Genomic DNA, 13,019 nt, shown 5'->3' on the forward strand with positions numbered 1-13,019 from the left:
GTTCTAAATTCTCTTCTTTCATTCCTTCCCCCTTCATTGAGAAGGCAAGCAATTTGATATAGGTTATATATGTGCAGTTATATAAAACACATTTGCATATTAGTCAGGCTTTTAACAAACTCTCTCCCTTAAAAAATAAAAATAAAAATTTAAAATGTATGCTGTAATCCTCATTCAAACTATATAAATTCGACTTCCGGTTAAGATGGCGGCTTAGAGAAAGCTGAAGTTCAGATCTCCAGAAAACCCTTCCCCACCGATCTCAAACTAGAAGCTCCTAAGGCGCCGAAATTCAAAACGATCAACAGCACAGACCCTGGGAACCCTCCTCCTGGACCTGGACCCGGTTCAAAAGGTACGGCTCCCCTCAAAAGCCAGAACCCGAGATCCCTCGGACCTCAGGGGTAGGAGCGCAGAGTCCAAGGCTCCCGGAAGCGGCAGCCGCGCCGGGCTCAGAGAGCAGGGTCTGAGGAACAACAACCCTCAGGGTCTTCTACCCAAGTCCCAGTCCGGGTGAAAGTTACTGCCTGGGGCCTCCGCTGCAAAGAGCTGGTCGGTCGGGTGAAAGTTACTGCCTGGGGCCTCCGCTGCAGAGAGCTGGTCAAAACAACAGCAACCCTCAGGGCGGGCAAGACAGCCTCACGGGCTGGATCCTGCTATCCAAGTCTCAGTGAAAGTCTGTGCTCTCGGAGCTTGGGGAAGCGGCAGCCCATCCCCCCGCAGGCCGACGAAACAGCCTCACGGCCAGGGCAACTTCCGGAAATCGAGCCAGGGGGAGAGTGTGGCCTCGTGGTCCGACCCTTCCATTCCAGTTCCAGTGAGGCATATTCAGTTTAACCCAGGGAACGCTCATAGAACCAACATCTGCCCAGGACTAAAGCCTCTGATCACCAGACAAAGACAAGAAAAGCCAATCCTCCACGTTCAGAGATGACAAATTCCACAGAAGCACAGAAGCCCCAAAATACCAAGAAAAATAAGAAGAAAGGGGCGACTCTGGACACATTCTATGGAGCCAAAATACAAAATACAGAGCAGATAGAAGAAGATATACAAGAAAATTCTCCAAAATCTTCCAAAGGAAATAGAAACTCTCCACAAACCCATGAAGAATTTGAATCAGAAAGGACCAAAAAGATGGAAGCCCTCTGGGAGGAAAAGTGGGAAATGATGCAAAAGAAATTCACGCATCTACAAAACCAGTTTGACCAAACTGTAAAAGAAAACCAGGCTTTAAAGCAAGAACTAATAAAGCAAAGCCAAAACACCAAGAAATTAGAAGAGAACATAAAATATCTCACCGACAAGGTGATAGATAGATCTGGAAAACAGGGGGAGAAGAGAAAATTTAAGAATAATTGGACTCCCAGAAAAGCCAGAAATAAACACCAAACTGGACATGGTGATACAAGATATAATCAAAGAAAATTGCCCAGAGATTCTAGAACAAGGGGGCAATACATCCACTGACAGGGCTCACAGAACACCTTCTACACTAAACCCCCAAAAGACAACTCCCAGGAATGTAATTGCCAAATTCCAAAGCTATCAAACAAAAGAAAAAATCCTACAGGAAGCCAGAAAAAGACAATTTAGATATAAAGGAATGCCAATCAGGATCACACAAGACCTTGCAAGTTCTACGCTGAATGATCGTAAGGCATGGAACATGATCTTCAGAAAGGCAAGAGAGCTGGGTCTCCAACCAAGAATCAGCTACCCAGCAAAACTGACTATATACTTCCAAGGGAGAGTATGGGCATTCAACAAAATAGAAGACTTCCAACTTTTTGCAAAGAAAAGACCAGAGCTCTGTGGAAAGTTTGATACCGAAAATCAAAGAGCAAGGAATACCTGAAAAGGTAAATATTAAGGAAAGGGGAAAAATGTTATCTTCTTTTACTCAAACTCTCTTCTATAAGGACTACATTTATATCAACCTATGTATACTAATATGTGGGGAAAATGTAATGTATAAATAGGGGGTAAAGAAAGACCAAATAGAATAATGGTTCTCACACAAAGATTCACAGGGGAAGGGGAGGGGAAGAAAACTCCTATAAGAAGGAGAGGAAGAGAGGGGGGGGGGTTACTTAAACCTCAATCTCAGGGAAATCAACTCTGAGAGGGAAAAACATCCAGATCCATTGGGATCTTGAATTCTATCTTACCCAACAAGGGTAAGGAGAAGGGAAAACCAAGGGGGGGAGGGGGAGAGGGAGAACAAAAAGGGAAGGAAAGAGAGGGGGGAGGGGGAGGGAACAAAAAGGGAGGGACTAAAAAGGGAAACATCAAGGGAGGGGACAAGGGGGACTGATTCAAAGTAAATCACTGGACTAAAAGGTAGAGCCGAAGAAGAAAAGGTTAGAATTAGGGAAGGCAATCAAAATGCCAGGGAGTCCACAAATGACAATCATAACTTTGAACGTGAATGGGATGAACTCACCCATAAAACGTAGACGAATAGCTGAATGGATTAGAATCCAAAACCCTACCATATGTTGTCTTCAAGAAACACACATGAGGCGGGTTGACACCCACAAGGTCAGAATTAAAGGATGGAGTAAGACCTTCTGGGCCTCAACTGATAGAAAGAAGGCAGGAGTGGTAATCATGATATCTGATAAAGCCAGTGCAAAAATAGACCTGATCAAAAGGGATAGGGAAGGTAATTATATTTTGTTAAAAGGGACTCTAGACAATGAGGAAATATCATTAATCAACATGTATGCACCAAATAATATAGCACCCAAATTTCTAATGGAGAAACTAGGAGAATTGAAGGAAGAAATAGACAATAAAACCATACTAGTGGGAGACTTAAACCAACCATTATCAAATTTAGATAAATCAAATCAAAAAATAAATAAGAAAGAGGTAAAAGAAGTGAATGAAATCTTAGAAAAATTAGAATTAATAGACATATGGAGAAAAATAAATAGGGATAAAAAGGAATACACCTTCTTCTCAGCACCACATGGCACACTCACAAAAATTGACCATACATTAGGTCACAGAAACATAGCACACAAATGCAAAAAAGCAGAAATAATGAATGCAGCCTTCTCAGATCACAAGGCAATAAAAATAATGATTAGTAATGGTACATGGAAAACCAAATCTAAAACCCATTGGAAATTAAACAATATGATACTCCAAAACCGTTTAGCTAAAGAAGAAATCATAGAAACAATTAATAATTTCATCAAGGAAAATGACAATGGCGAAACATCCTTTCAAACCTTTTGGGATGCAGCCAAAGCGGTAATCAGAGGCAAATTCATATCCCTGAAAGCTCATATTAACAAACAAGGGAGAGCAGAGATCAATCAATTGGAAATGCAATTGAAAAAACTCGAAAGCGATCAAATTAAAAACCCCCAGCAGAAAACCAAATTAGAAATCCTAAAAATTAAGGGAGAAATTAATAAAATCGAAAGTGATAGAACTATTGATTTAATAAATAAGACAAGAAGCTGGTACTTTGAAAAAACAAACAAAATAGACAAAGTACTGGTCAATCTAATTAAAAAAAGGAAGGAAGAAAAGCAAATTCACAGCATTAAAGATGAAAAGGGGGACAGCACCTCCAATGAGGAGGAAATTAAGGCAATCATTAGAAATTACTTTGCCCAATTATATGGCAATAAATACACCAATTTAGGAGAAATGGATGAATATATACAAAAATACAAACTGCCTAGACTAACAGAAGAGGAAATAGAATTCTTAAATAATCCCATATCAGAAATTGAAATCCATCAAGCCATCAAAGAACTTCCTAAGAAAAAATCCCCAGGGCCTGATGGATTCACCTGTGAATTCTATCAAACATTCAGAGAACAATTAACCCCAATACTATACAAACTATTTGACATAATAAGCAAAGAGGGAGTTCTACCAAACTCCTTTTACGACACAAACATGGTACTGATTCCAAAACCAGGCAGGTCAAAAACAGAGAAAGAAAACTATAGACCAATCTCCCTAATGAATATAGATGCAAAAATTTTAAATAGGATACTAGCAAAAAGACTCCAGCAAGTGATCAGAAGGATCATTCACCATGATCAAGTAGGATTCATACCAGGGATGCAGGGCTGGTTCAACATTAGGAAAACCATCCACATAATTGACCACATCAACAAGCAAACTAGCAAGAACCACATGATTATCTCAATAGATGCAGAAAAAGCCTTTGATAAAATACAACACCCATTCCTATTAAAAACACTAGAAAGCATAGGAATAGAAGGGTCATTCCTAAAAATAATAAATAGTATATATCTAAAACCAACAGCTAATATCATCTGCAATGGGGATAAACTAGATGCATTCCCAATAAGATCAGGAGTGAAACAAGGATGCCCATTATCACCTCTACTATTTGACATTGTACTAGAAACACTAGCAGTAGCAATTAGAGAAGATAAAGAAATTGAAGGCATCAGAATAGGCAAGGAGGAGACCAAGTTATCACTCTTTGCGGATGACATGATGGTCTAATTAAAGAATCCTAGAGATTCAACCAAAAAGCTAATTGAAATAATCAACAACTTTAGCAAAGTTGCAGGATACAAAATAAACCCACATAAATCATCAGCTTTTCTATATATCTCCAACACAGCTCAGCAGCAAGAACTAGAAAGAGAAATCCCATTCAAAATCACCTTAGACAAAATAAAATACCTAGGAATCTATCTCCCAAGACAAACACAGGAACTATATGAACACAACTACAAAACACTCGCCACACAACTAAAACTAGACTTGAACAATTGGAAAAACATTAACTGCTCATGGATAGGACGAGCCAATATAATAAAAATGACCATCCTACCCAAACTTATTTATCTATTTAGTGCCATACCCATTGAACTACCAAAATACTTCTTCACTGATTTAGAAAAAACCATAACAAAGTTCATTTGGAAGAACAAAAGATCAAGGATATCCAGGGAAATAATGAAAAAAAACACATATGATGGGGGCCTTGCAGTCCCAGACCTCAAACTATATTACAAAGCAGCAGTCATCAAAACAATTTGGTACTGGCTAAGAAACAGAAAGGAAGATCAGTGGAATAGACTGGGGGAAAACGACCTCAGCAAGACAGTATACGATAAACCCAAAGATCCCAGCTTTTGGGACAAAAATCCACTATTCGATAAAAACTGCTGGGAAAATTGGAAGACAGTGTGGGAGAGACTAGGAATAGATCAACACCTCACACCCTACACCAAGATAAATTCAAAATGGGTGAGTGACTTAAACATAAAGAAGGAAACCATAAGTAAATTGGGTAAACACAGAATAGTATACATGTCAGACCTTTGGGAGGGGAAAGGCTTTAAAACCAAGCAAGATATAGAAAGAATCACAAAATGTAAAATAAATAATTTTGACTACATCAAACTAAAAAGCTTTTGTACAAACAAAACCAATATAACTAAAATCAGAAGGGAAACAACAAATTGGGAAAAAATCTTCATAGAAACCTCTGACAAAGGTTTAATTACTCATATTTATAATGAGCTAAATCAATTGTACAAAAAATCAAGCCATTCTCCAATTGATAAATGGGCAAGGGAAATGGATAGGCAGTTCTCAGATAAAGAAATCAAAACTATTAACAAGCACATGAAGAAGTGTTCTAAATCTCTTATAATCAGAGAGATGCAAATCAAAACAACTCTGAGGTATCACCTCACACCTAGCAGATTGGCTAACATAACAGCAGAGGAAAGTAATGAATGCTGGAGGGGATGTGGCAAAGTAGGGACATTAATTCATTGCTGGTGGAGTTGTGAACTGATCCAACCATTCTGGAGGGCAATTTGGAACTATGCCCAAAGGGCGACAAAAGAATATCTACCCTTTGACCCAGCCATAGCACTGCTGGGTCTGTATCCCAAAGAGATAATGGACAAAAAGACTTGTACAAAAATATTCATAGCTGCGCTCTTTGTGGTGGCCCAAAACTGGAAAACGAGGGGATGCCCATCAATTGGGGAATGGCTGAACAAACTGTGGTATATGTTGGTGATGGAATACTATTGTGCTCAAAGGAATAATAAAGTGGAGAAGTTCCATGGAGACTGGAACAACCTCCAGGAAGTGATGCAGAGCGAGAGGAGCAGAACCAGGAGAACATTGTACACAGAGACTAATACACTGTGGTATAATCGAACGTAATGGACTTCTCCATTAGGGGCGGTGTAATGTCCCTGAACAACTTTCAGGGATCCAGGAGAAAAAAAACACCATTCATAAGCAAAGGATAAACTATGGGAGTGGAAACACCGAGAAAAAGCAACTGCCTGAATACAGAGGTTGAGGGGACATGACAGAGGATAGACTTTAAATGAACACTCTAATGCAAATACTATCAACAAAGCAATGGGTTCAAATCAAGAAAACATCTAATGCCCAGTGGACTTACGCGTCGGCTATGGGGGGTGGGGGGGAGGAAAAGAAAATGATCTATGTCTTTAACGAATAATGCTTGGAAATGATCAAATAAAATATATTAAAAAAAAAAAACAAACTATATAAATTCTTCCTCTGGATGTAGACAGTATTTTTTATTGAGTCCCTTGGAATTGTCTTAGATCATTGTGTTGCTGTTACTGTGTATGCTGCTCTCCTGGTTCTGCTGAATTCACTTTCAATCAATTCATGTAAGTCCAGGTTTTTCTGAAAGAATCCTACTCATCATTTCAATAGTATTACAACATCTTAGACCATAACCATTCTCTAATTGAAGGGCATCCCATCAATTTCCAGTTCTTTGCCACCACACCACAAAAGGAGCTGCTGTAAATATTTTTGTACATATAGACCTTTTTTTTTCTTTGATCCCTTTAGTATAGTAGTATATGCTAGGTCAAAGGGATATGTACAGTTTGGTAGCCCTTCCCTTACTGTAACCAAACATGAACTTTTTCTGATAAAGTTCTTATTTAAAAATGTATAGAAAGATGAGCCAAATATACAAGAAAAAGCCATTGCTCACCTGATAAGCAAACAAAGGATATGAATAGATTGTTTTCAGAAGAATAAATCTGAGCCATTGAATAGCCATATGAAAAAATGCTCCAAATAATTAATAAATACAAATGAAAACAATTAAGGTGCCATTTCATATTCATCAGATTGATTAAGATGTCAAAAAAGGAAAATTACAGATGCTAGAGGGCCTGTGGGAAAACAGAACACTAATGTGCTCTTGTCAGAACTTTGAACTAGTCCAACCATTCTGGACAACAATTTGCAGCTATGCCCCTAAAGTAATTAAAACCATGCATACATACTGTTTCACCCATAAATACTGCTACTAGGTTCATGCCCTAAAGAGATCAAGGAAAGGGAAAAAGGATCCATGTATACAAAAATATTCATTGCAGTTCTTTTTGGTCGTGACAAAGATTTGGAAACTATTGATGGGGGATGCCCATCAATTGGGGAATGCCTGAATAAGTTGTAGCATATGAATATCATAGGGAATAATACTACTATACTGTAAGAAATAATGAAGGAAATGGTTTCAGAAAGACCTAAGGAGACTTGTATGAAATGATGTAAAATAAAATGAACAGAACTTAGTACAATTTATATAATAATAGTATTTGTAAAGATAATCAGCTTTGAAACTGATCAATACAATGACCAAATAATAGAGTTCCATCAGACTTGTGACAAAACATGTTGTCCACTTCTGGAAAGAGATATAAAGATATTAGAAGGTTTAACTAAGGCACATGTAATTTTTGGATATGGCTAATGCAGGAATTTGCTTTACCTGATGACTATGCATATTTGTAATGGGGTTTATATTTCTTACCTTTGCATTGGGTAGGAGACAGGAGATAGGAAGAGAATTTAGAGATGAAAATTAAATAAAGTCATGTTAAAAAAGCAAAACAGAGCAAAATGATATTGATTGATTTTAAGGACTGGCAAATTAGCATTTAAGAACCAAATCCAGCCATTCTTAGCTTATGGCTTATACAAAAATAGACTGGTGATGGAATTCAGCCATCAGGCTACATTTTGCCAATCCCTGGAATAGAATAATATTGGTACGAATTTATCAAGATGAAAATTAATAGAGATAAATGTAATGTGCATTTGGGTTCAGAAAATCAACTTCATAAATTCAAGATGGGTAGAGAGGTGGCTAGGGAGATCTGGGAGATATAATGGACTGTAATTTCAGTGTGAATCAACAGTGATATGGCAGTCCAAACAGCTAATATAAAACTGTAGGCTCTATAAAATATGCATAGTATGACAGTATACTCTGCTCCAGTCAGATCATATCTGGAATATTGTATTCATTTCTGGACCCAACATTTTAAGAAATATATTAAGCTGGAGAACATTCAGAAGAGTCTATGGGATGATAAATGTCTTGAGAATCCTCTAAATGCCATCTAAAGATTGGTAAGAGGAACTTGGGGTGTTAAACTTTGAAAAAAGAAGATGTAAAGGAAATATAACTCTCTTCGAGGACTGTCATGTGGAAAAGTGATTATACCTGCCCTGCTTGTGTCCTAGATGGACAAGACTAAGAATAAAGGGTAAAGATTATAATATGGTAGATTGGGGCCTGATAATGGAAACAGTTCCTAACAATTGTCTATTCAAAAATCATCTGGGTTACATTGGGAGAAGGTAGTGAGCTCCCTCTTTTTGAAGGGTTTCAAACAGAGGCAGAATAATGACCCTGGACCACATAAGTTGTCCATATATGACCACATGTAATTCTATGGCTACCTATGTAGACAAAAAGACTTAGAGAGTCAAACAACTGATCAAATTCCCATGGAGGAATTTCTTTCAATGGGCATAGATAATTTGGAAAATCCAAGTCCACATTCCATCTTTTTCTTAATAATAGAATTTAATGTATTATTATTTTTCATATTATATTAATTGTATTATTCAGAGTATTGACATAATTCATGCATGAGGCATGATATCTAAGGTTCTTTCCAATATTAATTCTCTAATTTGTTCATTAGGGCAAGCTAGATGATGGTACAGTAGGTGTGGTTGGTGCTCAAGTCAGGCAGACTTGTCTTCATGAGTTCAAAATTGATCTTAGACCCTTACCATAGCTGTATGACCCTAGGTTGCTCAATTTACCCTGTTTGCCTCCGCTTTCTCATCTGTAAAATAAGCTGGAGAAGCCATTCCAGTATCTTTGCTCAAGAAAACCTCCAAATAACATTAGGAAGAGTCAGCACACAATGAAAATGAGTGAATTTTTTTGCAGAGCCCCTACACAACTCAAAAACAAAACAAGTTTCTATTGTTTTCTCTCTCTTTCTCTTAACTGCTTTCAGACCCTATGACTAAGAGCTAAGAGGTTATATTTGCATTTAAAATGGTTCCTTTATAGCAAAACTGTTTTTCTGCCAAAACTTTTTTTCTTGTTGAATTAATGGTCTCAAACAGACTATCCTGTGATCATAAAATCTGAAATGGCTATTTTATTCTTTCAGCTGGGGATACCAGTTGGAATTCCTATGAAACGACAATGATGCATGTATTCACACCTAAAAAAGGAGAAGTTCTTGATCCATTTCGGTGAGTTGTTTCTGATTAGTTCATTGTGTTTTGTTGCATATCATCAAAACTAACAAAAATTGTCAGTCAATAAGAACATCACTGAACATCTACTGTGTGCTGTAAGGGAGCAAAAGGGGTTATTATTCAAAAGAATTTGACTGGGTTATATTTAAAATAGGATTGCCAGGAATTTGGTTTATTCCAAAGATATTTATTCACAATTTATTTACAAAATATAGCAAGAGTGAAGTAAGAAAATCAGAGAGAGAAATAGGGTTAGATATCTAGCCTAAGCACTAAGTAATTTACTCCAGGCCCTTGGCTCAACCCAGGCAGAGAGAGTTAGTCCTTAGGCCTTGGCAAAGCCAAGGACCCGAGGAAGTCTCTCTCAGGAAGTAAGTCTCTCCTGAGGTTAGTTTTTTTTTTTCTTCAGAAAATCCAGCAGTTAAGAGTCAGATTTTCACTCACCATGTGTCAGTCAAAAGGAAGAGATTTTAGAACAGCCTCACTAGGAACAGGGTCTCAGGTCCAGTCAGCAGACTCTTCTCTAGTTTTAACACCAAAGCATGAAGAACTCCAAGTAAAAACTCCAAGTAGAACTGCACTCAGGAAGTTATAACTCCATTTTAAAGACACTTTTTTTTGCATCACTTCCTGTGCCTTCCCCTAATCTTACGTCTACCAATCACAGTTGAAGCTTTGCTTTAGGACTGCCCAGGGGAAGTCAGTTTAATTCTGATTCATCACCCACTATTGCACACGTGGGTCACAGACCTCCCCCACTCAAGTGTGAATGGGATGTTTACACTTTTGGTGATTAAATCTAAAAATGGTCAAATCTCTCTACTCAACTTTTAAGTAGGGTGTTTACACTTTTGATAATTAAATCTAAAAATAGGCAGGGGTTACAATTTAAACTTCACAATCAGGGGAGAGTTAATTAACTTCATTTTCATAATCAGGGGAGAGTTAAACTAAATCTTCACAGTACTTATAGCTGTTCATGGTGCCACTGGGATTGAAAAATGGAAGAGCTAGCTACACATCTTCTGCCTTCCAAGATTTAGAGTACAATTTGGAAGATGGAGAAGACAGATAAATAAGTAACAACAATGAAAGGATAGCCACAACGTAGCATCATATAAGAGTCTTGTATTTGGATCCAGAGGCTTTACATTCAAATCTCTCTGCTTGTTACTTTACATTTGCTTGACCCTGGACCAGTTATTTCCCTTATCTGGAACTTGGTTTCATCATCTTGTCAATCACTAAGGATTTAATCTACTTAAAAAGTTATAATCCATTGATATAGGGAAAAAATATATATATATATGCACACACATATATATATATATATGGGGATGCAAAACAGATAAATTTGCATAGATAATTAGAGCTATCTCAAGGGGGTTTCCAGGAAGACTAAAACACTTCCCAGGTATTCATAAAAAGACATCAAGAAAGATTAAATGGACCTTCTTTAAAGGTCCTATTACTATAGTATGTGACTTTGCTGCATATAAGATAATTCATATAATCACAAAATATTTTTTCAAAGTTATCCCAAGTGTTATTTCCATTTTAAAGTTGAAGAAAGTGATGTCAGAAAAGTTAGTTTCTAAAATATCTAGTTTGTTTGACTTTCCAATAGATATAATTGGACTCTTCTCAACAGTTTATTATTCAGTTTTTAAATACATGAAAATAAATTTATTAGAATGTCTTCCCTCCCTCTTTTTTTTTCTCTTCAAGTGGCATATTTTTGCAAACAGCCATCTCACAGGATTATTTATCTTCATGGAACTCTAGAGTTACTTATATTTGGCTTTTTATCTACATGATCCAGCCTATCTTTAAAAGTTAGAACTTATTTCTAGAAGTATACTTCTGGTAGAAGCATTTGGCATTGCAATGTTGTAACATCTGGCATCATATTATCATATAATTTCTAATGTTTTTCTTATAGTCATGATAATATAAGACAGTTAGGATATACATACAAACTCAGCGATCCCATCAACACTGAAACATTATACAAAGAACAGTTTTCTTGGAAACCATATTCTAAAGAGGAAATGATAAAACCTCCAACTACGAGCCTTAGAAACAAAAGTCTCCATTCTTGCCGGGTAAGTCTAAAGTAAATGCATAATAGATAAACATATGTAGAATTTCATTGTATAGCAATAATGAACCTGAAAATGTACAAACATACATATCTTAGAGAAGCTTCAAATGCCCTTATGAAGACATAGCATCAAGGAGCATCCCATTGGATCCATTGTGAATAAAATCACCTAACATTGAAATTCTAGAGCTATCAAGTGTTATTACATATCCTAGATGTGGATTTACATGGAGGAATATAATATGAATGGTCTTTCCTCCCTCTTATTTCACATAACACCCTGTACTCTTATTGTATTCTTTTTATACTATAATTTATAATAAAAGAAAGCCAATTAATTTGCATACAATTTCAGTTAAGGTTCTTTAAGCAGCACAGCAGGTAGAGCTGGTCCAGCTTCTCAGCCATTCAGCACCAGGTTAAAACAATTCAGTAAAGCTTTCTCCTTAATCCCAAAATTGAGTAAAGTTTTCTCACAAGATAGAAATTGGACTAGACCCATAACTTAATAACAAAGCTAGCTACAGACTTGAATTACAAGATATAGTCAATGTGGTTCACTCATGTTCCACCAGTAACCATTTACTATTCCTAATTTCCTCAATCTCCTCTGTATCTTGTCTGGCCATAACTTCTTAGTGCCCTTTGTTGGATTATTCATACCCTAATAAAAAAGAGCCCTGGTCCTGGAATCAGTGATCCCCTGAGTTCAAATACAGCCTCTGGTGCTTACTGTATGTATGACTTTATGCAAGTCACTTAACCTTCCTATCTACCTCAGTTTTTCCTTGTACTACAAAAGGAGGAAGAGTGTTGGATGAGTTGGTTTCTGAAGTCCTTTCAACTAAATGGGGCTGTCAGGAACCCCAGCAGTAACCCCTACTACATATCAAGAGACCTAGACATGATAAATAATAGAATAGAAAAGAAAGAATATGAAATTATAAGAAATGGATAGAAAATGAATTTGGAATATTTGTGGAATTTTGGACTTTTTTGGTCATAGAAAATAATTTAAAATATGTTTATAATCTTAATCTTTTATTACTTTTATTGAGAATATTATATTAATAATATTGAAGTGGAGGATATTTCCTAAAGATCCATAAGATTGAGAAATCCCTCTTCCTCTTCTTTCTTAGAATCATCCTTTAATCATAGATTTATAACCAGAAGAGATTTTGAAGAGCAGCTAGTTTAAACTCCTTGTTTTACAGAAATAGAAACTAAGGCTCTGGTTTAGTGAGTTTTCCCAAGGTCGTATGAGTAGACATGAGATTTGAACTCACATCCACTACCATGGGGTCCCCGAGGA

General features: G+C 36.9%; 1 protein-coding gene across 1 annotated transcript in view; it reads left to right on the forward strand.

The window, feature by feature from the left end:
* The window catches only part of TEX26 (testis expressed 26), a 59,808-nt gene that overhangs the window by 24,842 nt on the left and 21,947 nt on the right, over nucleotides 1–13,019 (forward strand). Inside the window, exons 2-3 of the mRNA XM_007495273.3 lie at nucleotides 9,510–9,594; nucleotides 11,543–11,705. Coding sequence (XP_007495335.2) covers nucleotides 9,510–9,594; nucleotides 11,543–11,705 — 248 coding nt within the window. The remainder of the gene's footprint in view (nucleotides 1–9,509; nucleotides 9,595–11,542; nucleotides 11,706–13,019) is intronic.

This window comes from Monodelphis domestica, chromosome 4 (genome assembly GCF_027887165.1).
Source record: "Monodelphis domestica isolate mMonDom1 chromosome 4, mMonDom1.pri, whole genome shotgun sequence".
NCBI classification, from domain to species: domain Eukaryota; kingdom Metazoa; phylum Chordata; class Mammalia; order Didelphimorphia; family Didelphidae; genus Monodelphis; species Monodelphis domestica.